At 41.1% G+C, this 24,214-nt stretch overlaps 1 protein-coding gene across 3 annotated transcripts in view; it reads right to left on the bottom strand.

Annotated features, from left to right (window-relative positions):
• Nucleotides 1–24,214, bottom strand: part of nfx1 (nuclear transcription factor, X-box binding 1) — an 85,300-nt gene that overhangs the window by 48,664 nt on the left and 12,422 nt on the right. For all 3 annotated transcript variants that reach the window (XM_070881093.1, XM_070881095.1, XM_070881094.1), the window contains exons 4-7: nt 22,046–22,123; nt 19,065–19,170; nt 15,995–16,066; nt 3,151–3,290 (exon numbers count right to left, since the gene is read on the bottom strand). In XM_070881093.1, coding sequence (XP_070737194.1) covers nt 3,151–3,290; nt 15,995–16,066; nt 19,065–19,170; nt 22,046–22,123 — 396 coding nt within the window. The remainder of the gene's footprint in view (nt 1–3,150; nt 3,291–15,994; nt 16,067–19,064; nt 19,171–22,045; nt 22,124–24,214) is intronic.

The raw sequence follows: 24,214 nt of genomic DNA, 5'->3' as shown, positions 1-24,214 counted from the left end.
GATTTAGACGAGGGGATTGAGTGCAACATCTCCAAGTTTGCAGTTGACACTAAGCTGGGTGGCGGTGTGAGCTGTGAGGAGGACACTAAGAGGCTGCAGGTGGTTTGGACAGGTTAGGTGAGTCGGCAAACGCATGGCAGATGCAGTGTAATGTGGATAAATGTGAGGTTATCCACTTTGGTGGCAAAAACATGAAGGCAGATTATCTGAATAGTGGCAGATTAGGAAACGGGGAGGTGTAATGAGACTTGGGTGTCATGGTTCATCAGTCATTGAAAGGTGGCATGCAGGTACAGCAGGCGGTGAAGGCGGCAAATGGTACGCTGGCCTTCATAGCTAGGGGATTTGAGTACAAGAGCAGGGAGGCTTACTGCAGTTGTACAGGGCCTTGGTGAGGCCTCACCTGGAATATTGTGTTCAGTTTTGGTCTCCTAATTTGAGGAAGGACGTTCTTGCTATTGAGGGAGTGCAGCGAAGATTCACCAGACTGATTCCCGGGATGGCAGGACTGGCATATGAGGAGAGACTGGATCGACTGGGCCTGTATTCACTGGCGTTTAGAAGGATGAGAGGGGATCTCATAGAAACATATAAAATTCTGATGGGACTGGACAGGTTAGATGCAGGAAGAATGTTCCCGATATTGGGGAAAACCAGAACGAGGGGACATAGTCTAAGGATAAGGGGTAAGCCATTTAGGACTGAGATGAGGAGAAACCTCTTCACTCAGAGTTGTTAACCTGTAGAATTGCCTACCCCAGAGAGTTGTTGATGCCAGTTCAATGGATGTATTCAAGAGGGAGTTAGATATGGCCCTTATGGCTAAAGGGATCAAGGGGTATGGAGAGAAAGCAGGAAAGGGGTATTGAGGTGAATGATCAGCCATGATCTTATTGAGTGGTGGTGCAGGCTCGAAGGGCCGAATTGCCTACTCCTGCACCTACTTTCTATGTTTCTGTGCCAACATTTATGCTCCACACGAGCCTCCTCCCATCTCGCTTCATCTAATCTCAACAGCATATTCTTCTGCTCTTTTCTCTCTCGTGTGCTTATTTAACTTCCCTTAAATGCATTTATGCTATCTGCCTCCTTGTTTTAGCGCATTCTACATTCTCACCGTCAGGGGTAAAGAAGTTTCTCCTGAATTCCCTACTGGATTTATTAGTGACTATATTATATTTATGACCTCTTGTTTTAGACTCCCCCACAAGTGGAAGCGTTTTCTCTACATCTAACCTACCAATTCTTTCATGATCTGAAAATACCTCCAACAGGTCACCACTCAGCCTTCTCTTCTCTAGAGACGAGAATCCCAGCCTGTTCAGCCTTTCCTGATAAGTATATCCTCTCAGTTGTGGTAGCATCCTTATGAGTCTTTTTTGCACCTTCTCCAATGCCGCTTTATAATATGGAGACCAGAACTGTCGCAGTACTTTTAAGTGTGGTCTAACCAAGGCTCTATACAATTTTAACATAACTTCTCTACTTTTCAATTCTATCCCTCCAAAAATGAACCCCCGGGAATCAGTCTGGTGAACCTTCGCTGCACTCCCTCAATAGCAAGAACGTCCGTCCTCAGATTAGGAGACCAATGGCCTTATTAACCCGAGTCGCCACTTTTAGTGATTTGTGTATCTGTACCCCTAAATCCCTGTGCTCCTCTACCCCATATTTTCAAAGGAGTAGGTGGCCTCTTTATTCTTCCTACCAAAATTAGCTACCTCACACTTATCTATATTGAAATTCATTTGTCAATTACAAGCCTATTTGCAACTTTATTAGTGTCTTCCTGTATTTTGTCACAGTTTTCCTTAGTATTAACTATACCCCCTCCTATTTAGTATCATCTGCAAATTTTGAAATTGTACTTCCTATTTCTGTTAACAATGGTTGTGGGAGGTGAATTTTTATTACGTAGAAAATCCATGAGGTTTCTATGGTGAAGAACTGTGGTCCCAGCACTGATCCTTGTGCAACACCACTTCACATCTTCCACCAATCTGAGTAAATACCTTTAACCCCCAATCTCTATTTTCTGTTTTGTAGCCAGCTTGCTATTCATCCTGCTACTTGACCCCCGTCGCAACATGCTCTGACCGTAGTCATGAGTCTACTATGCCTTTTGAAAATGCAAATATATTACATCTACTACATTACCGTTGTTTACTCATTCTGTTACTTCTTCAAAGAATTCAATACGGTTGGTCAAGAATTATCTTCCCTGCTGACTACTATGTTATTTTTGGTTTCTTGATGTTTTTCTATTACATCTTTGCGTAAAATTTTCATTATCTTTCCTATCACTGATGTTAAACTAACTGGTCTATAGTTCTCTAGACTTGTTCTCTCTCTCTTTTTCAATAATCATCAGAATAACATTAGTTGTCCGCCAGTCCTCAGGCATTATTGCCTTTTCTAATAATTGTTATATGATATAGAAATAGTGTCTCTGCTGTAGAAACCTCATGTGTAAATCCATCTCCCACAACCATTAACAGAGGTATGCTGTAGAAATCTTACAAAAAGCAATTATACCACAAGAAATTGAATTATTAAAATCGGTTCTGAAACCTCACTCGCATCAGAAATGTATAAATGTATTTTCATTCACAAGCTATTTTAATAAGCATACTGCATATGTAGCACAAATGAGAAGTTGTCACCATGCTATATCTTCAAATTAACTTTTTAAACCTAACCCAGTGCCGAATGACTGACTAATAAATGTTTTGAAATCCATAGTCTATAATCTTAGATACCAAGTCAGCATTTACAGACAGGGTTATGGAAATGACTAAACAAAACAGTTATAACTTCCAGATCAAAAGATTCAAGACTGTCTGATAAATAGAATGTTTGATGCAGAGTAATCCAAGATCTGTGATCAAATTAAAATGACAAATTAGCCTTCATAATGTACATAAATTATTTTCTGAACCATTGACAATCCTTTTATCCCATTATTATCAATTAAGACAGAATGACACAATCTTTAAAGATTTCTATAACTGTAGCTGGCAGATACAACTTCAACCAAATTTTCCACAGCAATAAACTATCCCTATCTGATAGGGTCAAAATTAGCTTCTGAAAATCTACCATCTAGCTGGTCAGAGTGTTATACCAGAGATAAGGACTCTGGCCACTTACCTTGCTGAACTGTAAGTGGACATGGCTGGCACTTCCCTGCATGGCACACCTGGGCACACGTATGCTTTCCACAATTTAGGAGATTATCACACACATTATTGCAGTGAATGGTTCCAGGCAGACCACAGCGAACTGACTGACTATGGAGAGGGGAAAAATATAAATCCTCAACAGGATTTAAAAATTTATTTACAGAACATAAACAAACAAAAGATACTGGAACATTAGTATATCAGATTAGTCAGGAACTACCTACTGAAGTCACTATTAAAAAAATCGGTTGCATTTAAATATTGTGTGTCATTTTTGTCTTTGTTTAAGAAAGTCAACAAGAATGTCACTAGTGCAGTAGCTAAGTTAGTTGCTGTGACAAGGAAACAGCAGGAAGTTTGACTGGTTTTAAAATTATGAATGAGCATCAATTTCATTCCTGCACTAAGAAAGAAAAGGAATTATGATGAAGGCAATGAAATGTTTAACTTCTCTAAAAACAGAAGCCAGAAATGTTCCTTTATGTTCATCAACCTAGTATTGTTTTCTCAGATTCTCTTCCTCCAATGTGTGCTTCTAAAGTCAAAAGATGCCCAAAATTCTACACATTATTCCAAATGTGGTCTTACCAATGAGTTATACAACATGTTTTGACTTAAACACCAACGCGATAAGAACATAAGAAATAGAAGCAAGAGTAGGCCATTTGACCCCTCGAGCCTGCTCCGTCATTTAATTAAGATCATGGCTGATCTGATCATGGACTCAGCTCCACTTCCCTGCACGCTTCCCAGAACCCTTTATTCGCTTATCGCTCAAAAATCTGTCTATCTCCGCCTTAAATATATTCAATGACCCAGCCTCCACAGCTCATTGGGGCAGAGAATTCCACAGATTTACAACCCTCAGAGAAGAAATTCCTCCTTATCTCAGTTTTAAATGGGTGGCCCCTTATTCTGAGACTAGTTTTAGTTCCCCCCACCAGTGGAAATATCCTCTCTGCATCCACCTTATCGAGCGCCCTCATTATCTTATATGTTTCGATAAGATCACATCTCATTCTTCTGAGCTCCAATGAGTATAGGCCCAACGTACCTTCATAAATTAACCCACCTTACCTCCGGAATCAACCGAGTGAACCTTCTCTGAACAGACTCCAATGCAAGTATATCTTTCCTTAAATACGGAGGCCAAAACTGTACGCAGTACTCTAGGTGTGGCCTCGCCAATACCCTGTACAAATTTAGCAGGATGTCTCTGCTTTTATACTCTGTCCCCTTTGCAATAAAGGCCAACATTCCATTTGCCTTCTTGATCACTTGCTGTACCTGCATACCCACTTTCTGTGAGTCATGCACAAGGAACCCCAGGTCCCTCTGTACTGCAGCACTTTGCAATTGTTCTCCATTTAAATTATTTGCTTTTCTATTTTTTCTGCCAAAGTGGATAACCTCACATTTTCCCACATTATACTCCATCTGCCAAATTTTTGCCCACTCACTTAGCCTGTCTATATCCCTTTGCAGATTTCTTGTGTCCTCCTCACAACTTGTTTTCCCACTCATCTTCGTATCAGCAAACTTGGCTACATTACATTCAGTCCCTTCATCCAAGTCATTAATATAGATTATAAATAGTTGAAGCCCCAGCACCGATCCCTGCAGCACCCCACTAGTTACTGTTTGTCAACCGGAAAATGACTCATTTATCCCGACTCTGTTTTCTGTTAGTTAGCCAATCCCTCTATCCATGCTAATATATTACCCCCAACCCTGTGAACTTTTATCTTGTGCAGTACCCTTTTAGTGCCATCTTACTGAATACCTTCGAGAAATCCAAATACACCACATCCACTGGTTCCCCCTTATCCATCCTGCTCATTACATAATCAAAGAACTCCAGAAAATGTGTCAAATATGATTTCCCTTTCATAAAACCATGTTGACTCTGCTTGATTGAATCATGCTTTTCCAAATGTCCTGCTACTGCTTCCTTAATAATGGACTCCAGCATTTTCCCAATGACAAATGTTAGGCTAACTGGTCGAATTTCCAGCTTTTTGTCTGCCTCCTTTTTTTTAAAAAAATGGGGCGTTACATTTGCGGTTTTCCAATCCGCTGGGATCTCCCCAGAATCCAGGAAATTTTGGTAGCTGACAACCAATGCATCCACTATCTCTGCCACTTCTTTTAAGACCCTAGGATGCAAGCCATCAGGTCCAGGGCACTTGTCCACCTTTGGTCCCATTATTTTACTGAGTACTACTTCTTTAGTGATAATGATTGTATTAAGTTCCTCCCTTCCTATAGCCCTTGATTATCCACTATTCGGATGTTTTTAAGTGTCTTCCACTGTGAAAACTGAGACACAATATTTGTTCAAAGTCTCTGCCATTTCCCTGTTTCCCATTATTAATTCCTCAGTCTCATCCCCTCGGGGACCAACATTTACTTTAGCCACACTTTTCCTTTTTATGTACCTGTAGAAACTCTTACTATCTGTTTTTATATTTCTTGCTAGTTTGCTTTCATAATCTATCTCCCCTCTCTTATTTCTTCAGTCATTCTTTGCTGGCTTTTAAAAGTTTCCCAATACTCTGGCCTCCCACTAGTCTTAGCCACTTTATATGCCCTTGTTTTCAATTTGATACCATCCCTTCTTACAGTCTTTCCCCCGCATTGGAATATATTTTTGTTGAGTTATGAAATATCTCCTTAAATGTCTGCTCAACAACCCTCCCACACTTCAATCTATTTTCCCAGTCCACTTTAGCCAACTCTGCCTTCATACCTTTGTAGTCTCCTTTGTTTAAGCTTAGGACCCTGGTTTGAGATCCAATTTTCTCACCTGCCAACTGAATTTGAAATTCAACCATGATATGGTCACTCATTCCTAGAGGATCCTTTAATGGGATGTCATTTATGAATCCTCATGAATCTCATTACACAGTACCAGATCGACGATAGCCTGCTCCCTGGTTGGTTCCGCAACGTACCATTCAAGGAAGCTATCCCGGATACACTCTATGAACTCTTCCTCAAAGCTCCCCTGGCCAATTTGCTTTGTCCAATCAATATGAAGGTTAAAATCGCTTAGGATTATTGCCATTCCTTTTTACAAGCCTCCATTATTTCTTGATTTATACTCTGTCCAACAGTGTAGCTACTTGTTGGGGGACCTGTAGACTACGTCCACCAGCGACTTTCTCCCCTTATTATTCCTTATCTTCACCCAAACTGATGCAACATCTTGATTTTCTGAGCCAATATTGTTTCTCACTCATCATCATCATCAGCAGTCCTTCAAAACGAGGATGACTTGCTTCCAAGCCAAAAAAATGATGAGTTCACAGGTGTTTCAATGAAGGACCTAATATTCCAGGTCCTGAACTACATCCTGAAGGGTGGAAGATGCCTGTGCGTGGATTTTTTTAACATGTGGTAGCCGTTACACACCAGCCACCACATAGGCTTGACAGCTAACGCACTGATCTCATCCTTTATTAACAGATACCCCACCCCCTTTTCCTTTCTGTCTGTCCTTCTGAATTGTCAAATACCCCTGAATATTTAGTTCCCAAGTCTTGGTCACCTTGCAACCACGTCTGTGTAATGGCTGTCAGATCATACGCATTTGTATCTATTTGTGCCGTCAACTCATCTACTTTGTTACGAATGTTATAAAAATCTTTAAAACATTTTTTTTAAACCTGCTTTGACCCCACTTTGAAGTTTATACTCTGTCCTTTCCCGTCACACTCTAGTTTTCATTTCCCCCAGTGCTACCCTGCTCTATTGCCTTCTCCTTATTCTTTACTTTTTACATTTACGCTCACCTGAACCCTCCCCCCAACTTATTAGTTTAATGCCCCAGTTTTCCGATTCACCTGGTCCCTACTTCCAGCACTGTCTAAATGGAGCCCGTCCTAACGGAACAGCTCCCTCTTATCCCAGTACTGGATGCATCCCACCCCCAACCAATTGGCACTGTAGTCAATGAGAATAAGTGAGTAGCTCCTTCAGAGAGCTGGGATAATTTTGATGGGCTGAATGGCCTCCTTCTGCACAAAAACATTTCAAAAGTGCATGAGTTGAAGTTTAGTGAAGACATGTTTAGTCTTGACTGTAATGCACCACATTGTTAAAAGCCTAACACCCATTGTCTAGGTTCAGACCAGAAGAATGGCTGCTTGGGAAAGGTATTGCGGGCTGCTAGTGCTCACAGAACCATGCCGAATAAGCACCTTCAGGCCAGGACCAGAAAGGCCAAGAGGCACTTAGAAATCTATTCTCTTTAGATTTCACTTGATGTGACCATTCTGCTGTCCTCACCCAGTTGTAGTACCCATTACAGCATTCATCAGAGGCTTTAAAACAGACTTTTGCATTACTCCCTAATCAATAGAGGGGCAAGGAGCACTTTAGATATGTCAAATGCACTTGGAAAAAGTTTCCAAAACCAGTAAAATACATTTGAGATAGAATTATCTATCCCAGAGAGCTTTGGGGGCTGAGTCTTTGAATATATTTAAGGTGGAGATAGACAGATTTTTGAATGATATGGGAGTCAAGAATTATGGGGAGCAGGCGGGGAAGTGGAGTTGAGACCAGGATCAGATCAGCCATGATCTTATTGAATGGCAGAGCAGGCTCGAGGTCGAGGGGCCAAATGGCCTACTCCTGCTCCTATTTCTTATGTTCTTCTCTGCTAAGAATTTAACACTTAATTTCTTTAAACCTGGTGTTCAAACATTTACTTAAAAAAATTAGAAAAGATTAAGGCTTTGTAGAAAACACATTATTGGATGGTTTCATTTTATTGGTTCTTAGTATTGACTCCACTTCTGAAGAATAAGAACTACCTTCAAATCAAAATGTTTTATACTCTACCCTATTTTCAAATTGAAGAAAGATTCTGAGAAATTGGAAGGCTGTCAAGAATACGAAGTACGATACCGATATCCTTGCTAAACACTTTGCAATGAAATGCAGGAGAATCCATGAGAGTTTAACATCTTCCATGAAGCAAATTATGTATTAACTAAATCCACTTTATTCCAAAACCTTTGACAAAATCTGTCGAGTTTTTAAAAATCAATAAAGTTAACTTCAGACATAAATTAAGCATGATTTAGAATACTTCAAAAGAATTCACTACCTTCCTTGTGTTTGTAGTGCTGAAAGCTGCTGCAGTAAATAGAAAATTACAATCGCAGCAATAGAGAAAAAAGTATATAAAAGGAACGGAGGGAGGTGGCGGGAGGGGGGGGTGCAGCGGAGGGAGGGGGAGGGGAGGAAAGGAGGAGGGGGAGGGAGGGCGGGGCAGCCGAACGGGGTTGGGGTGGGGGAGAACAGAAAGAAGGGGAACAACAAGTATTTATATCGCACCTTAAACATAGCAAAACATCCCAAGGCGCTTCACAAGAGCACTACAAAATAAAATTTGACACCAAGCCACATAAGGAGAAATAAGAGCAGACAACCAAAGGCTTGATCGAAGAAGTAGGTTTTAAGAACAAAAACAAAATATTGCAGGTGCTGGAAATCTGAAAGAAAAACAGAAAATGCTGGAAATACAGTTCAGGCAGCATCTGTTGAGACACAAACAGATTTAACGTTTCAGGTCGAGACCCATCATCAAAACTAGGCTTTAAAGGATGAAAGAGAGGTAGAGGCAGAAAGGTCTAGGGAGGGAATTCCAGAGCTTGGGTCCTTGGCAGGTGAAGGCATAGCTACAAATGGTGGACTGATGAAGATCAAAGGGCCAGAATTATGAGTGCAGATATCTCGGGGAGTTGTGGGGCTGAAGGAGATTACAGAGATACAGTGGGACGAGGCCATGGAGGGATTTGAAAATAAGAATGTGAATTTTAACATCGAGGCGTTGCTTACCCGGGGTCCAATGTAGGTCAGTGAGCACAGGGGTGATGGGTGAATGGGATTTGGTGCTAGTTAGGACGCGGGTAGCCGAGTTTTGGATGACCTCAAGTTTACGTAGGGTAGAATGTAGGAGTGCTTTGGGATTGTCAAGTCTAGAGGTAACAAAGGCATGGATGAGGGTTTCAGCAGATGAGCTGAGGCAGGGGCCGAGTCAGGTGAGGTTACGGAGGTGGAAACAGGCATTCTTAGTTATGGTGTGGATATGTGGTAAGAAGCTAATTTCAGGGTCAAATATGACACCAAGGTTGCGAACAATCTGGTTCAGCCTCAAACTATTGCTCGCGAGAGGGATGGAGTCAGTGGCTAGCAAACAGAGTTAAAAAGCAGGACTCCCAGTGCCATGTGCTAGTGATTGTGGAAATAGTAGGATAAGACAGGTTAACTCATGGCTGGAGAAATGGTGCAGGAGGGAAGACTTCAGATTCCTGGGATATTGGGACCAGTTGAGGGGCAGGCCTGTTCATGGACTTCCTAAAGGCAGTTGATAAAGTGCCACATAATAGACTTGTTCGCAAAATTGAAGCTTATGGGATTAAAAGGGACAGTGACAGCATGGATACATTAGCTAAGGGAAAGAAAACAGAGTGATAGTGAACGGTTGTTGTCCAGACTGGAGGGAAGTGTTGTTCTCCCTCCCCCCAACCCCCAGAGATCAGTATTAGGACTACTGCTGTTTGATGTATTTTTATGACCTGGACTTTGATATACAGGACATAATTTCAAAGTTTGCGGATGACACGAAACTCGGAAATGTAGTAAACATTGAGGAGGATAGTCGGAGACTTTAGCAGGATGTAAATAGACTGCTGAAATGGGCAAATACATGGCAGATGAAATTTAACAGAAGTATGAAGTGATACATTTTGGTAGGACGAATGAGGACAGTCCGTCATCATCATCAGAAGTCCCGCGAAATCGAGGAAGACTTGCTTCCACTCCAAAAGTGAGTTCTCAGGTGACTGTACAGTCCAATACAGGAATTACAGTCTCTGTCACAGGTGGGACAGACAATCGTTGAAGGAAAGGGTGGGTGGGGAGTCTGGTTTGCCGCATGCTTCTTCTGCTGTCTGTGCTTGGTTTCTGCATGCTCTTGCCGATGAGACTTGAGGTGCTCAATGCCCTCCCGGATGCTGTTCCTACACTTAGGGGGGTCTTGGGCCAGAGATTCACAGGTGCCGGTGGGGGTGTTGCACTTTATCAAAGAGGCTTTGAGGGTGTCCACCTGGGGCTCGCTTGCCATGTAGGAGTCCAGAGTTGAGCGCTTGCTTTGGTCCACGTCTGAGCCATATAGGAGGGCGGGTACCACTACTACCCCATAGACCATAAGCTTGGTGCCAAATTTGAGGTCCTGGTCTTCAAACACACTCTTCTTCAGGTGACCAAAAGCTGCGCTGGCACACTGGAGGTGGCGTTGGACCTCGTCGTCGATATCTGCCCTTGCTGATAGTAGGCTCCTGAGTTATGGAAAATGGTCCACGTTGTCCAAGGCCGCGGTGTGGATTTTGATGACGGGGTGGGCAGTGCTGTGTGGCGGGGTCAGGTTGGTGGCGGACCTTTGTCTTACAGATGTTTAGTGTAAGGGCCATGCTTTTGTATGCCTCAGTGAAGATGCTGACAATGGCTTGGAGTTCGGCCTCTGAATGTGCGCAGACACAAGCGTCGTCCGCGTACTGTAGTTCGATGACAGAGGATGGGAGAGACAATATAAACTAAATGGTACAATTTTAAAGGGGGTGCAGGGACAGAGACACCTGGGGGTATATGCACACAAATATTTGAAGGTGACAGGATAAGATTAAAAGACTGTTTAAAAAAAGCATATGGGATCCTTGGCTTTATTAGTGCAACAGAATACAAAAGCAAAGAAGTTGTGCTAAAACTTTTTAAAACACTGGTTAGGCCTCAGCTGGAGTATTGTGTTCAATTCTGGGCACCACACTTTGGGAAGGATATCAATGCCTTAGAGAGGGTGTAGAGAGATTTACTAGAATGGTTCCAGAGATAAGGGGCTTCAGTTACATGGAGAGACTAAGGAAACTGGGGTTGTTCTCCATAGATCAGAGATGGTTAAGGGAAGATTTGATAGAGGTGTTCAAAACCATGAAGGATTTTGATAGAGTAAGTTAGGAGAAATTGGTTCCAGTGGCAGAAGGGTTGGTAACCAGGTGTCACAAATTCAAGGTGATTGGCAAAAAACCCATAGGCGACATGAGGAAACAAAATTACACAGCGAGTTGTTGTGATCTGGCATGCAATACCTGAAAGGGTGATGGAAGGAGATTCAGTAGTAACTTTCAAAGGGATTAAATAAATACTTCAAGGATCATTTTTACAGGGCTGTGGAGAAAGGGCAGGGAAGTGGGACTAATTGGATACCTCTACCAAAGAGCCAGCACAGGCACAATGGGCCATATAATTCTATGATTCTATGAAGTTTTGATAGCGATTACACTGCAAAATTTAAGCTAATAATTTGCATTTATAGAATATCTTAACATAGAAATTCAAAACATTCCAAAAAAAATAAAATGGACATCACAATGAACAGCAGTCGGGAGCAGGAGGTCGAGTATCAAGGCCTATAAATGGCCAGGAGCAGCGGCAGTCGGGAGGTCGAGCTTCGAGGCCTATAAATGGCCAGAAGCAACGGCAGTCGGGAGTGGGAGGTCGAGGATAGAGGCCTATAAAAGGCCAGGAGAAGCAGCAGTCAGGACAAAAGTAAAGAAAGTAATAAGAAATCGAAGTGTGACGTCAAGCCAAGCGGGTAAGTGATTGGCTGGTGGATTGGATTCTTTTCTTATCAGTAGGTAACCTTTGGCATTGTTGCCAAATTAAGTCAATTTAAGGGTTAAGTCAATGCAGAAGAGCCCAGACCCGTGTCATGCTCGAAGAGCCCAGACCCATGTCATGCTCCTCCTGTGCTATGTGGGACACTGGAAGCGTCCCTGACTACTATGTGTGCAGGAAGTGTGTCCAGCTGCAGTTCCTGACAGACCGCATTGCAGCACTGGAGCTGCACATGAATTTACTCTGGAGCATCCGCGATGCTGAGGATATCGTGAATAGCACGTTTAGTGAGTTGGTCACACCGCAGGTAAAAGTTACACAGGCAGATAGGGAATGGGTGACCATCAGGCAGAACAGTGAAAGGAAGGTAGTGCAGGGGTCCCCTGCGGTCATCTCTCTCCAAAACAGATATAACATTTTGGGTACTGTTGGGGGAGATGACTCATCAGGGGAAGGCTGCAGGAGCCAAGTTCATGGCACCATGGGTGGCTCTACTCCACAGGAGGGCAGGAAAAAAAAAAAAAAGAGTGGGAGAGCTATAGTGGTAGGGGATTCTATTGTAAGGGGCATAGGCGCTACTGCGGCTGCAATCAAGACTCCAGGATGGTCTGTTGCCTCCCTGGTGCAAGGATCAAGGATGTCTCGGAGCGGCTGCAGGGCATTCTGGAGGGGGAGGGTGAACAGCCAGTTGTCATGGTGCATATAGGTACCAACGATATAGGTAAAAAAACGGGATGAGGTCCTACAAGCTGAATTTAGGGAGCTAGGAGTTAAATTAAAAAGTAGGACCTCAAAAGGTAGTAATCTCAGGAATGCTACCAGTGCCACGTGCTAGTCAGAGTAGAAATAGCAGGATAGTTAAGATGAATACGTGGCTTGAGGAATGGTGCAAGAGGGAGGGATTCAAATTCCTGGGACATTGGAACCAGTTCTGGGGGAGGTGGGACCAGTACAAACCGGACGGTCTGCACCTGGGCAGGACTGGACCAATGTCCTCGGGGGAGCATTTGCTAGTGCTGTTCCGGAGGGTTTAAACTAATATGGCAGGGGGATGGGATTCTATGCAGGGAGACAGAGGGAAGTAAAATGGGGGCAGAAGCAAAAGGAAGAAAGGAGATGAGGAAAAGTGGAGGGCAAAGAAATCAAGGGAAAAAATCAAAAAGGGCCACACTACAACATAATTCTAAAAAGACAAAGTGTTAAAAAAAAAAGCCCGAAGGCTCTGTGTCTCAATGCGAGGAGCATTCGTAATAAGGTGGATAAATTAACTGCGCTGTTAGCAGTTAACAGATATGATGTAATTGGGATTACAGAGACATGGCTCCAGGGTGACCAAGGCTGGGAAATCAACATCCAGGGGTATTCAATATTTAGGAAGGATAGACAGAAAGGAAAAGGAGGTGGGGTAGCATTGCTGGTTAAAGAGGAGATTAACGTAATAGTAAGGAAGGACATTAGCTTGGATGATGTGGAATCTGTATGGTAGAGCTGCGGAACACCAAAGGGCAGAATACACTAGTGGGAGTTGTGCACAGACCACCAAACAGTAGTCGTGAGGTTGGGGATGGCATCAAACAGGAAATTAGGTATGCGTGCAATAAAGGTACAGCAGTTATCATGGGTGACTTTAATCTACATATAGACTGGGCTAACCAAACTGGTAGTAATATGGTGGAGGAGGATTTCCTGGAGCGTATAAGGGATGGTTTTCTAGACCAATACATCGAGGAACCAACTAGAGAGCTGGCCATCCTAGACTGGGTGTTGTGTAACGATGGAGGATTAATTAACAATTTTGTTATGAGGCGCCCCCTGGAGAAGAGTGACCATAATATGGTAGAATTCCTCATTAAGATGGAGAGTCACACAGTTAATTCAGAGACTAGGGTCCTGAGCTTAAAGAAAGGTAAATTTGATCGCATGAGACGTGAATTGGCTAGGATCGACTGGCGAATGATACATAAAGGGTTGACAGGGGGATAGGCAATGGCAGACATCGAAAGATCACATGGATGAACTTTAACAATTGCACATCACCATCTGGCGTAAAAATAAAACGGGGAAGGTGGCTCAACCGTGGCTAACAAGGGAAATTAGGAATCGTGTTCAATCCAAGGAAGAGGCATATAAATTGGTCAGAAAAAGCAGCAAACCTGAGGACTGGGAGAAATTTAGAATTCAGCAGAGGAGGACAAAGGGTTTAATTAGGAGGGGGAAAAATAGAGCATGAGAGTAAGCTTGCAGGGAACATAAAAACTGACTGCATATAGATATGAAGAGAAAAGGATTCGGGAAGACAAACGTAGATCCCTTACAATCAGAATCAGGTGAATGTATAATGGGGAACAAAGAAATGGCACACCAATTGAACAAATGCTTTGGTTTTGCCTTCACTAAGGAAGACATAAATAACCTTCCGGAAATACTAGGGGACCGAGGGCCGAGCGAGAAGGAAGAACTGAAGGAAATCCTTATTAGTCAGGAAATTGTGTTAAGGAAATTGATGGGACTGAAGGCCGATAAATCCCCAAGGTCGGATTGGAATGCATCCCAGAGTACTTAAGGAAGTGGCCCTAGAAATAGTGGATGCATTGGTAGTCACTTTCCAATATTCTATCGACTCGATCAGTTCCGATGGATTGGAGGGTAGCTAATGTAACCCCACTTTTTAAAAAAGGAGAGAGAAAACAGGGAATTATAGACTGGTTAGCCTGACATCGGTAGTGGGGAAAAATGTTGGAATCAATTATTAAAGATGTAATAGCAGTGCATTTGGAAAGCAGTGACAGGATCGGTCCAAGTCAGCATGGATTTATGAAAGGGAAATCATGCTTGACAAAACTTCTAGAATTTTTTGAGGATGTAACTAGCAGAGAGGACAAGGGAGAAACAGTGGATGTGGTGCATTTGGACTTTCAAAAGGCTTTTGACAAGGTCACACACAAGAAAATAGTGTGCAAAATTAAAGCACATGGTATTGGGGGTAATGTATTTATATGGATAGAGAACTGGTTGGCAGACAGGATGCAAAGAGTAGGAATAAACAGGTCCTTTTCAGAATGGCAGGCAGTGACTAGTGGGGTACCGCAAGATTCAGTGCTGGGACCCCAGCTATTTACAATATACATTAATGATTTAGACGAAGGAATTGAATGTAATATCTCCAAGTTTGCAAATGACACTAAGCTAGGTGGCAGTGTGAGCTGTGAGGAGGATGCCAACAGGCTGCAGGATGACTTGGACAGGTTAGGCGAGTGGGCAAATGCTTGGCAGATGCAGTATAATGTAGATAAATGTGAGGTTATCCACTTTGGTGGCAAAAACAGGAAGGCAGAATATTACCTGAATGGTGACAGATTAGGAAAAGGGGAGGTGCAACAAGACCTGGGTGTCATGGTACATCAGTCATTGAAAGTTGGCATGCAGGTACAGCAGGCGGTGAAGGCGGCAAATGGCATGTTGGCTTCATAGCGAGGGGATTTGAGTATAGGAGCAGGGAGGTCTTACAGCAGTTGTGCAGGGCCTTGGTGAGGCCACACCTTGAATATTGTGTACAGTTTTGGTCTCCTAATCTGAGAAAGTACATTCTTGCTATTGAGGGAGTGCAGCAAAGGTTCACCAGGCTGATTCCCAGGATGGCAGGACTGACATATGAAGAAAGACTGGATCGACTAGCCTTATATTCACCGGAATTTAGAAGAATGAGAGGGGATCTCAGAAACGTTCAAAATTCTGATGGGATTGGACAGGTTAGATGCGGAAGAATGTTCCCGATGTTGGGGAAGTCCAGAACCAAGGGTCACAATCTATGGATAAGCGGTAAGCCATTTAGGACCGAGATATGAGGAGAAACTTCTTCACTCAGAATTGTGAACATGTGCAATTCTCTACCACAGAAAGTTGTTAAGGCCAGTTCGTTAAGATATATTCAAAAGGGAGTTATGGCTAAAGGGATCAAGGGGTATGGAGAGAAAGTAGGAATGGGGTACTAAAGTTGCATGATCAGCCATGATCATATTGAATGGTGGTGCAAGCTTGAAGGGTCGAATGGCCTACTCCTGTACCGATTTTCTATTTTTCTATGAACAGACATGGAGTATTCAGTGTCACTTCACTGGGTTTCTTACCTTGTTCTGCCACATTCACATGCTTTTGTCACAAATGCAGGACATGATGGGCATGGTCCAGGATGGCATAAGCTGGAAGGAAAGATTCTGCTTCAGACACGGTAACAGGTATTTTCAAAAAGTACAAAAGAAAACTTAATTCTACTGAAAAGTAATACTTTTGATAACTTTGTGTGTTTCAAAAATTAAGTGTTGCTCTATTTAGTGGGAAAATGGTTCATATGACTCTCGTACTTACACAAATACCAGAAAGTTCCTACTCAGGCTACAAAAGCCCTGGAGATTATCTGTAAATTTGACATAGTAATTTAAAATCTTGCCATATGGATTGAAATCATTCTTTGTTATCAAGCTCTTTCTGATTTGATATAAAATAATCAGATCGACCTTGTCACATTTTACATATATATATATATATATGCACAGAACACAAACCTGTCACTGTTTAGATTTCTGAGCTTCATTTAGCCTTCAGAGCCGATTTTCAGTCAGAGGCCAAGATTTTCAATGTTGGTTGAAACAGGGTATATTAGAAATAAAGCAAAAGTTAAAATAAATATAGGAGAATGGGCAAGAGAAGGGAACGGGGAAAAAAGGTAAGACAAGGTGAGAAGTTGAAAATGTTTTTTTTTTAATTTAAAATTGTTTACATGTGTATATTTTACTGGTATAAAGCTAGTCTTGACATTTAACTAGTTTTCTTACAATAAAGAATCGAGGATCAATGTACAAGCCAAATACTTCAAAAATTGGCCCAGGTATTCTAAGATCCATGGGTTTGTTGGCATTCTAATGGTTAACTCCCCTAGATATAATAATGAGCAAAAGGATTACTATTAATCAACCAGGTAGCAAGCTTTATCAACCACACAGGTAAGCAAAGATTCAGAACAGAAAGGAAAGGAAATCCGATTCATTCACAATGGACTTTTGTGCAATGTTAGGATCATTAACCACACTGCACTAGAATTGTTGGATGGAGAGCTCCATTTGTTTAAACTTGGCAATTAGGTAACCTGGATGGGTTATTTGGATAGGGATCATTTTTAATGGGCCTGAATGCTTGGAAAGTACGCACGCATCTGTAGGGGGCGCACAAGTTCCGGGTTTAGGCATGCACTGCGCATGGACCTAAACTCGGAGCTTGCGAGCTGTCAAGATTTCTCTTGAAAGATCGCACGCATCGCGGGTGGAGAGTTGTCTATTTGCCCAACTCCTCCCCAGAGAATGTCCTTCAAATTCTTACGCCTGTTTTTACCAGTGTTAAGAGTTTAAAAGATAAAAAAAAAACAAGTATCACCATTTTTTTATATTAAAAACAGTCTGTGAAGGGAAGTTCATATTTAAAAATTCAAAAATATTAATTTGTATAAAATATTTAATAAAATTAGATTTCAATTACTTTTAAATACCTAATGTGTTTTTAAAAATGTATTTAATGTGTTTTTGGGGGTGTCCCCATTCACAGTTATGGCAGGTCCGTACAAATTGAACTCACCATAACGATCAATGGGAATACTCCATTTTGATAGGTTGGGCCGGCCCACGTGATCCCAGTGAAGCGCATATGCTGCTGGGATACGTGGGCCTCTGTGCTGGGCTGCGCACTGAGGCCTAGGACCAGAAGTTTTCGTACAAAGTCGCCGTGTCAATAAACTGAGAATGCAGTAGGAATCTAACTACCAAGATAAAGCACAAAACACAAGTTAATATACATTGAAATTAATCTAACTATGAAGTCATTTTCTTCCAGTTTTACTGAAGATGGTTTATTCTTCAGAAGTTCCCTCAACTCTGATTCACCAGTTATGATTCAAAAGCTCTCAGTATAGCAGAGGTACAAGCTGATCATGGCCTCGAAACATGGTTTACTTCCAATTGATTTTTTTTTAATTAACTCTGGTTTTATAAATCTACTAATGGTGTGAAATATTGTACAACCTTAATTATTAAACACACAATTACTCTCAAAATTGTCATTGCAGGGGTTGGAAGAGCAATGGCATCAAGACTGGGTCGCAACACTTGCTCCCTTTGGAATGTAATACTGTGGGGTCGGGAGAGCACCACGAGTCAGGTATACCAGTGGGAGTGAGTGATATTACTTCCATTTTGGAATGTGATACTGCAAATTAACCTGCTGTTATTTTCTTGCTGGACAAGAGCAGATTGGAGGGTTGACTTGCATGTGTACGTTAATGAAGGAAAGTAAACACTTTACAGGTTGAACCCAATAGCACTGAATAAACATTAGGTTAAAGTTTGTAAACTTCAGAAAAACATTGTAATTTACAATCTAATTTCCTTCATGATTAAAAATAAATTCCACAACAACCTTTGTTTTGAAAGAACAGAAACAAAAGTATTATTAAAAATTTGTACCATCCAATTGGAATCAGACTTTAATGAAATCTTATAAAGAATCTTTTTGACATATATTAGGTTCATTTAAAAAAATTAAAAAGGAAACTTTACCCAGCTCAAGGTTTAAAAAAAATAAGACATTTGCTGAAACTGAATTGGTTATAAAGGCACTTCACTACACTCAGTAAGTGCCTTTATATGGTCAATCATTTCTGACAAGTGGATTATTTGAACCAAAGCAATTTATTATAGTAAAGATAGAATTCATTTATGTCCTTTCCAAAACAAAATCCACTGCAGTTTATCTTAGTAGGACTCTAACGTATCTTCCAATTTCTGTTTTCCACTAGGGGTCTTGGGGGAGGGGGTGGGGGGGAAGGAGACACCCCCATTGGTGGATAATTGAGGCTCCATAGTATTAAAGCCACTATAAACAAATACAGTATTGGCCCAAGTTCTTTTTGTACACATCTAAAGGAGATGGTACCAGTGAAAGATGGAACTGAAAATTAGTAACATGTAGAAATTGATTTCCATTAAAAGAATGGAAAATAATTGTAATGTGCTCTTATGAAGAAATAACTTAAAACAAAAAAAAACTTGTCCCAAGTACCAGTATTAAAAAGACAAAAGTGTATTAACAAATATAAAATAGTATCAAAAATGCAGGAAGATGCATACATTTTTGTATGTTTTTTGCGCTTACATGTTACACGAATGAGGACAGTCGTTGCCAGATCGTTTCTTTCCACAAAGCTCTCCACAGCTGTGAGGTATTTCATTTCTGTTCCACTCTGGATTATTAACCTTACCTTACAAGTACATAGAACAAAACATTACCAGAAACATCTACTTCAGTTTGCATACAAGATCGAGTGATTCTCTTTTAAAAAACAGCAAAACATCTGCAATTGGAGAGAACCTTAACAGCATGCCCCAAGAAAGTGTGAGTTCGTGGCTAGGGGCTGCAATCTATGTTTTGCTACGAACATTAATAATTAGAAAATAGGTTCTATGGATGCAAAAGGGAAAAATGCTGCTCAATAAACTTCAACATCTTTGAAGATATTACAAATAGTCAGTTGAATTCCCAACGATTATGGTTTCGTTAGACTTCTAGGACAGTGGTTCTTAAACTGAAAGACATTCCGGGGGCCTTCGAAATATTGACCAGTTGTCCTTCTATCTTCTACCCTACTTTAAATGGTTAGTGCAAAGTGGTTTGCTTACAGATTGCATACCAGTTTGGCTTCTGAAAGCAAATACTCTAATTGGTAGTTGGGTTTAAGTATTTTTACCCACCCCCCCCCGTACCTCATTTACTGATTGAGGCATTTACTGTTGACGCCAACTAAACTTTATATAAAAACAGAAATTGCCTGATGTCGAATGCTGACTGATGGTTCTGTTATCCAACAGCGTCTTGGTCAGTGCTTTGTTTAGAAATTAAACTCGGTTGGTAAATGCAGCAGCCTTCAGATCACATTAAATAAAATTTGGATCATTGAGAATCCAAACGAAATTCTGAACCAACCCACCTCACTGAGTCCTGGAAGAGATTGACACAATTGATCTTAATCCACTGAAGAGCAGCCTGCTCAAATTGGTGAATCAGCTATTTCGATTTCAAGTTGAGCAAGCAGAAATAAACAGCTGATTTACATTTTATGTACGTGAATTGATATTTCCGATTTGCTGGAACGGCTTTTTTCAGAAATTAAACTACTTTTTGGGGGGTGAGCATTTAGAAGCGAGTGTGGGGATCTAGTTAAAAGGGAGAACCAAGCTAAATTGAACAAAAAGGAATGATAATAGGGGTCTTAGGGATAGGGGATGAAACAAAATCTTTCTAACTAGACCCGGATAAGTAAATAGGGGCCTACTGAAATGAAACATGAAGGAATAGCTAGGCGGATTTAGTTTTTCACCTATCTCCCTTCCTGAGCTGAAGCTACCAAGTCACGGTGTTGGTGCTGGTTGCCCTGTTCAGATGTCCAGTCTTCGTGTGAACCTGAATACTATGCATTGGCATGCTATGACAGCTAAGCTGATTGTGTTTTCATCAGTGCCCACACAAGTACACTTCCAGCAGGAGTCTTTGGACTGTAATCAGGATTATTAAAACATTATTAAAACTCTCTTTACATGCAGCACTTGATTATGAGTATTATAATTTAGTTGGGGGGGGGGGGGGGGGGGTCCATTACTAATCGATTTAAAAAGAGGTCCTTCAACCAAAAAAGTTTAAGAACCACTGTTCGAGAAAACCGTTGACAAGGATCCATATAAACAAATGTAACAAAAAGTTAAAATGGTACAGTTGGAGCAAATGAAACAAAGTATATATTCTGTGCTGTCCATAGTCGAGGTTTTGAAAATCTAGAATTAAGAATATAGGAAACAGAGTACTTGAGAGAGGAATCGTGTCAGACTGGGGGAATTTATGCAATTGAGCCAAGGTTTTTGCTTTAACTATCTTAAAAGTTCATTCCACATGTGATCACCAAGTGTAAAGAGAAATTTCTGATAGCAATTTTAAAAGTTACCTTTTATTAGTTTGAATTCTTGCAATTTAATTTAAAACAATATTCCAGATTTACCTTTTCCACAACTCTCGTATATACCTCTATAAGATCACCTCTTGGGCCCCTCCTTTCCAAACTGGAACGCTTACATTTCTCCGGTCCTTCCTCATAAATCAGGCCTTTTATTCTAGAGGTGCGCCTCACATTCTTCTCTGCACTGCCACCAGTGCTTGAATGTCTCTCTTTTGTCTTAAGTGGCTAGAACTGGACACAGTACTCAAGATGCAGAGCTTGGTCACTACTTTCTATGACTTTACTCTGTTTTGTAAGGAGTTCAACATAGGAACAGGATAAACTGCAGTCAAAGTGGATTAAAATGAAAATCAATACTGCTTCTTTTCATTCCACATATTCTGTTGCAGACGTGGGCTGGTTGCATAAGAGAATCAGTTGACAAAGTGGGGGGGTGAGGGTGGGGGACAAGAACAAGATTTGAAGGACTAGGGTGATCAAGACTTTGATAACAGATAATAGAATATGAAGTGGCATAGGCAGTAGCTAGATCATCAAAAACAGCATTACAAGGGTGAATTAGCAAGGGGCCAGGAAAGGAGATTTTGGGTTCACAGGCAGGAAAGTTTACACAAGCCATGAATGAAAATATGAAGGAGTGACATAGGGGTGTGTGGGGGTAAAAAAAACCGAGGAAAGTACAATAATGAAAAATATTAAATTGCAAAGAATTTGGTGTGATAAAGAGAGAAAAACAAGAATACATTGGTCCCATTAAAAAAAAAGAGGCAGTTTTTTCTTGTAAAAGTAGTTTAGTGCTCAGTTTTATTAGTACTGGAGTCCCCAAAGCGTGTGACTCGCTGCTGTATTATCAGAACAATCAAAAATTCCAAAGCAGTAAGTATCAGGTCGTAAACAAACCACTGTTCTAGTCTTCACACATGGTATAAATTAATACTTAAAATTAAGTGTATAAATTGCACCCCAGATCTATGTTTATGCACACAAGAATCATCTTCATGTAACATTAAAAATAAACAACTTACACATGACATTTCTTATTATATACTCTCATTTATAGACAACATTTTTCCAAGAACAAATTACTTCTGAATATTTTCACGCAGTTCCATTGACTTTCTCTACTTACCACAAAAACACATGTAAGAGTTAGGAACTCTTACAGAAACGTTCTGACAAGCAGGACATCGCCAACCACCATTCCCATCTAGCACGTAAAAAATATGTAATTACTTCATCCAGCATATTAGCAGGAAAAAAGTTTATTTCCATTACCTCTCAATACACAGTTATTTATTGTAAGAGGACACACACTGTGCTAATAGCGAAGTTACATCTCTGCAAGTACGGGATCAGTAGCAGAATGATCCGGAGCACACGGCAGCTGTGGAATTTAAATTCAGTTAATTAACTAAATCTTGATAAAAGCAAGTATGGTGACCACGAAACTACAGGATTGTCTTAAAAACCCATCTGGTTTAGGGAAAGAAATCTGCCGTCCGTACTCGGTCTGTGACTAGATCCACAGCAACGTGGTTGACTCTTAACTGCCTCTGAAATGGCCTAGCAAGCCACTTAGTTGTCAAGAAGGCAGCTCACCGCCACTTTCGAGGTGAAATAGGGATGGGCAATAAATGCTGGCTTTGCCAGTGACACCCACATCCCGTGAATTAATTTTTAAGAAAATATCTGATTATAAAATCAATTCTGAAAGGTTTACCATGTTTCTATTGTAACGAGTAAACACAACTACTGAATTGGAAATAAAAACAGAAAACGCTGACAATACTCAGCAGGTCTAGATGAGGTGTAAATGGATATAGCAGAATCATCAACAGCTGCCATCTGAAAAAATAGGTTATGGTCTGAAATTGCTGAACTCGATGGTTGAGTCCAGAACGCTGTAAAGTGCCTAATCAAAAGAGTGTGTTCGTTGAGCTTCGTTGGAACAGTGTAAGAGGCAGAGAACAAAGAGGCAAGAGTGGGAGTGAAGCAGAGAATTAAAAAGTGACAGCCGACTGGAAGCTCAGGCTGTTGATGATTCTGCTATACCCATTTATACCCATCTTTTGTTTCTTTACTTGTCCGATTACCATCTCCTTTTGCTTTGTACAATCATACCTTTTGACATTTAATCACTCTTGCCTTTGTCCCATCACAGACCTTCCCTTTTGTTCTGTCCCCGCCCCCCACCTTTCCCTGCCCAAAATCTGTTTCATCTCTAACTTTTTCAGTTCTGACGAAAGGTCATCGAGCTGAAACGTTAACTCTGTTACACTCTTCACGGGTGCTGCCTGACCTGCTGCGTATTTTCAGCATTTTCTGTTTTTATTTCAAATTTCCAGCATCCACAGTATTTTTGTTTTGTATTGAATTGGAATGCAACTTTCCCTTAAAGCAAAACTAAAGAAGAAATAATTCTATAAAAATACATTGACTTTATCCATGGCTAGCAACTTATTCATACAGGGGTAGAATTTGCACAGGGGGTCTCTTGATTGTCATAAGTTCAGCAGAAACCCCAGAGAAACGGTGCACAGTTGTTTATGACGATCTGCCACAAGTTACGGTAGCAGCTACCCTGTGAAATCCAGGAAAAAATAATTTTCAAGAACACACAATTTTTTAAATAGTCATAGTAATATACTGTTAATTCAAGGTTTAAACCTGGGACTAAAGCAGCAATTTGAATTGGCTTGTGAATATCATAGCCCTTAGTTATCACTATTGGCTTAGAAAGCTGAATCTTTTTACTCTGGAAAGTGCAGATTTCAGGTAAATTTTGATTGAAGCATTTAAAACAAACCAGATTTGACTGTGTGGATTAGACTATTTGAATTAGAAAGTTGAGAACAAAGACACTATATAAGCATAGATCAGATTTTCATTTTGCAGAGGGTTAGCGACAAGTTTCCGGCTTGTGCTGTAAGTACGGATTCACTGCAGACGAGCTTCTGTTGGAGACGGATATCACTGCGTACAAAAGGTAGGTGGGATTTTGGTGACTGTGGTCTCCTGGAATCTGTTTTGAGGACCTTTGGGGTGGAGAGGAATTTTCCAGAATTTTTCCCCTTGAATTGGCCTAGGGTTTAAATAAAATGTTTTTTCTCTTTCTTGGGAGATTACATGGCTGCTGCTGTGTGGAAGCATTGTAAGTCTGATGCTTAATTGCAACATGACTACATGGGACAGGGTCGATGGAACAGTTGATTTTTTCCGATGTTTGTAAAGGGAGAGGAGCAGGGCAGGGGGATAGCTTTCTGAACTCTAGAAAAGTAAGACCGCTGGTTCTTGTGTT

The sequence above is a fragment of the Pristiophorus japonicus genome, chromosome 5 (genome assembly GCF_044704955.1).
Source record: "Pristiophorus japonicus isolate sPriJap1 chromosome 5, sPriJap1.hap1, whole genome shotgun sequence".
Lineage (NCBI taxonomy): Eukaryota > Metazoa > Chordata > Chondrichthyes > Pristiophoridae > Pristiophorus > Pristiophorus japonicus.
The sequence above is the reverse complement of the archived record's forward strand: the minus strand, read 5'-3'. Positions and strand labels throughout refer to the sequence as shown.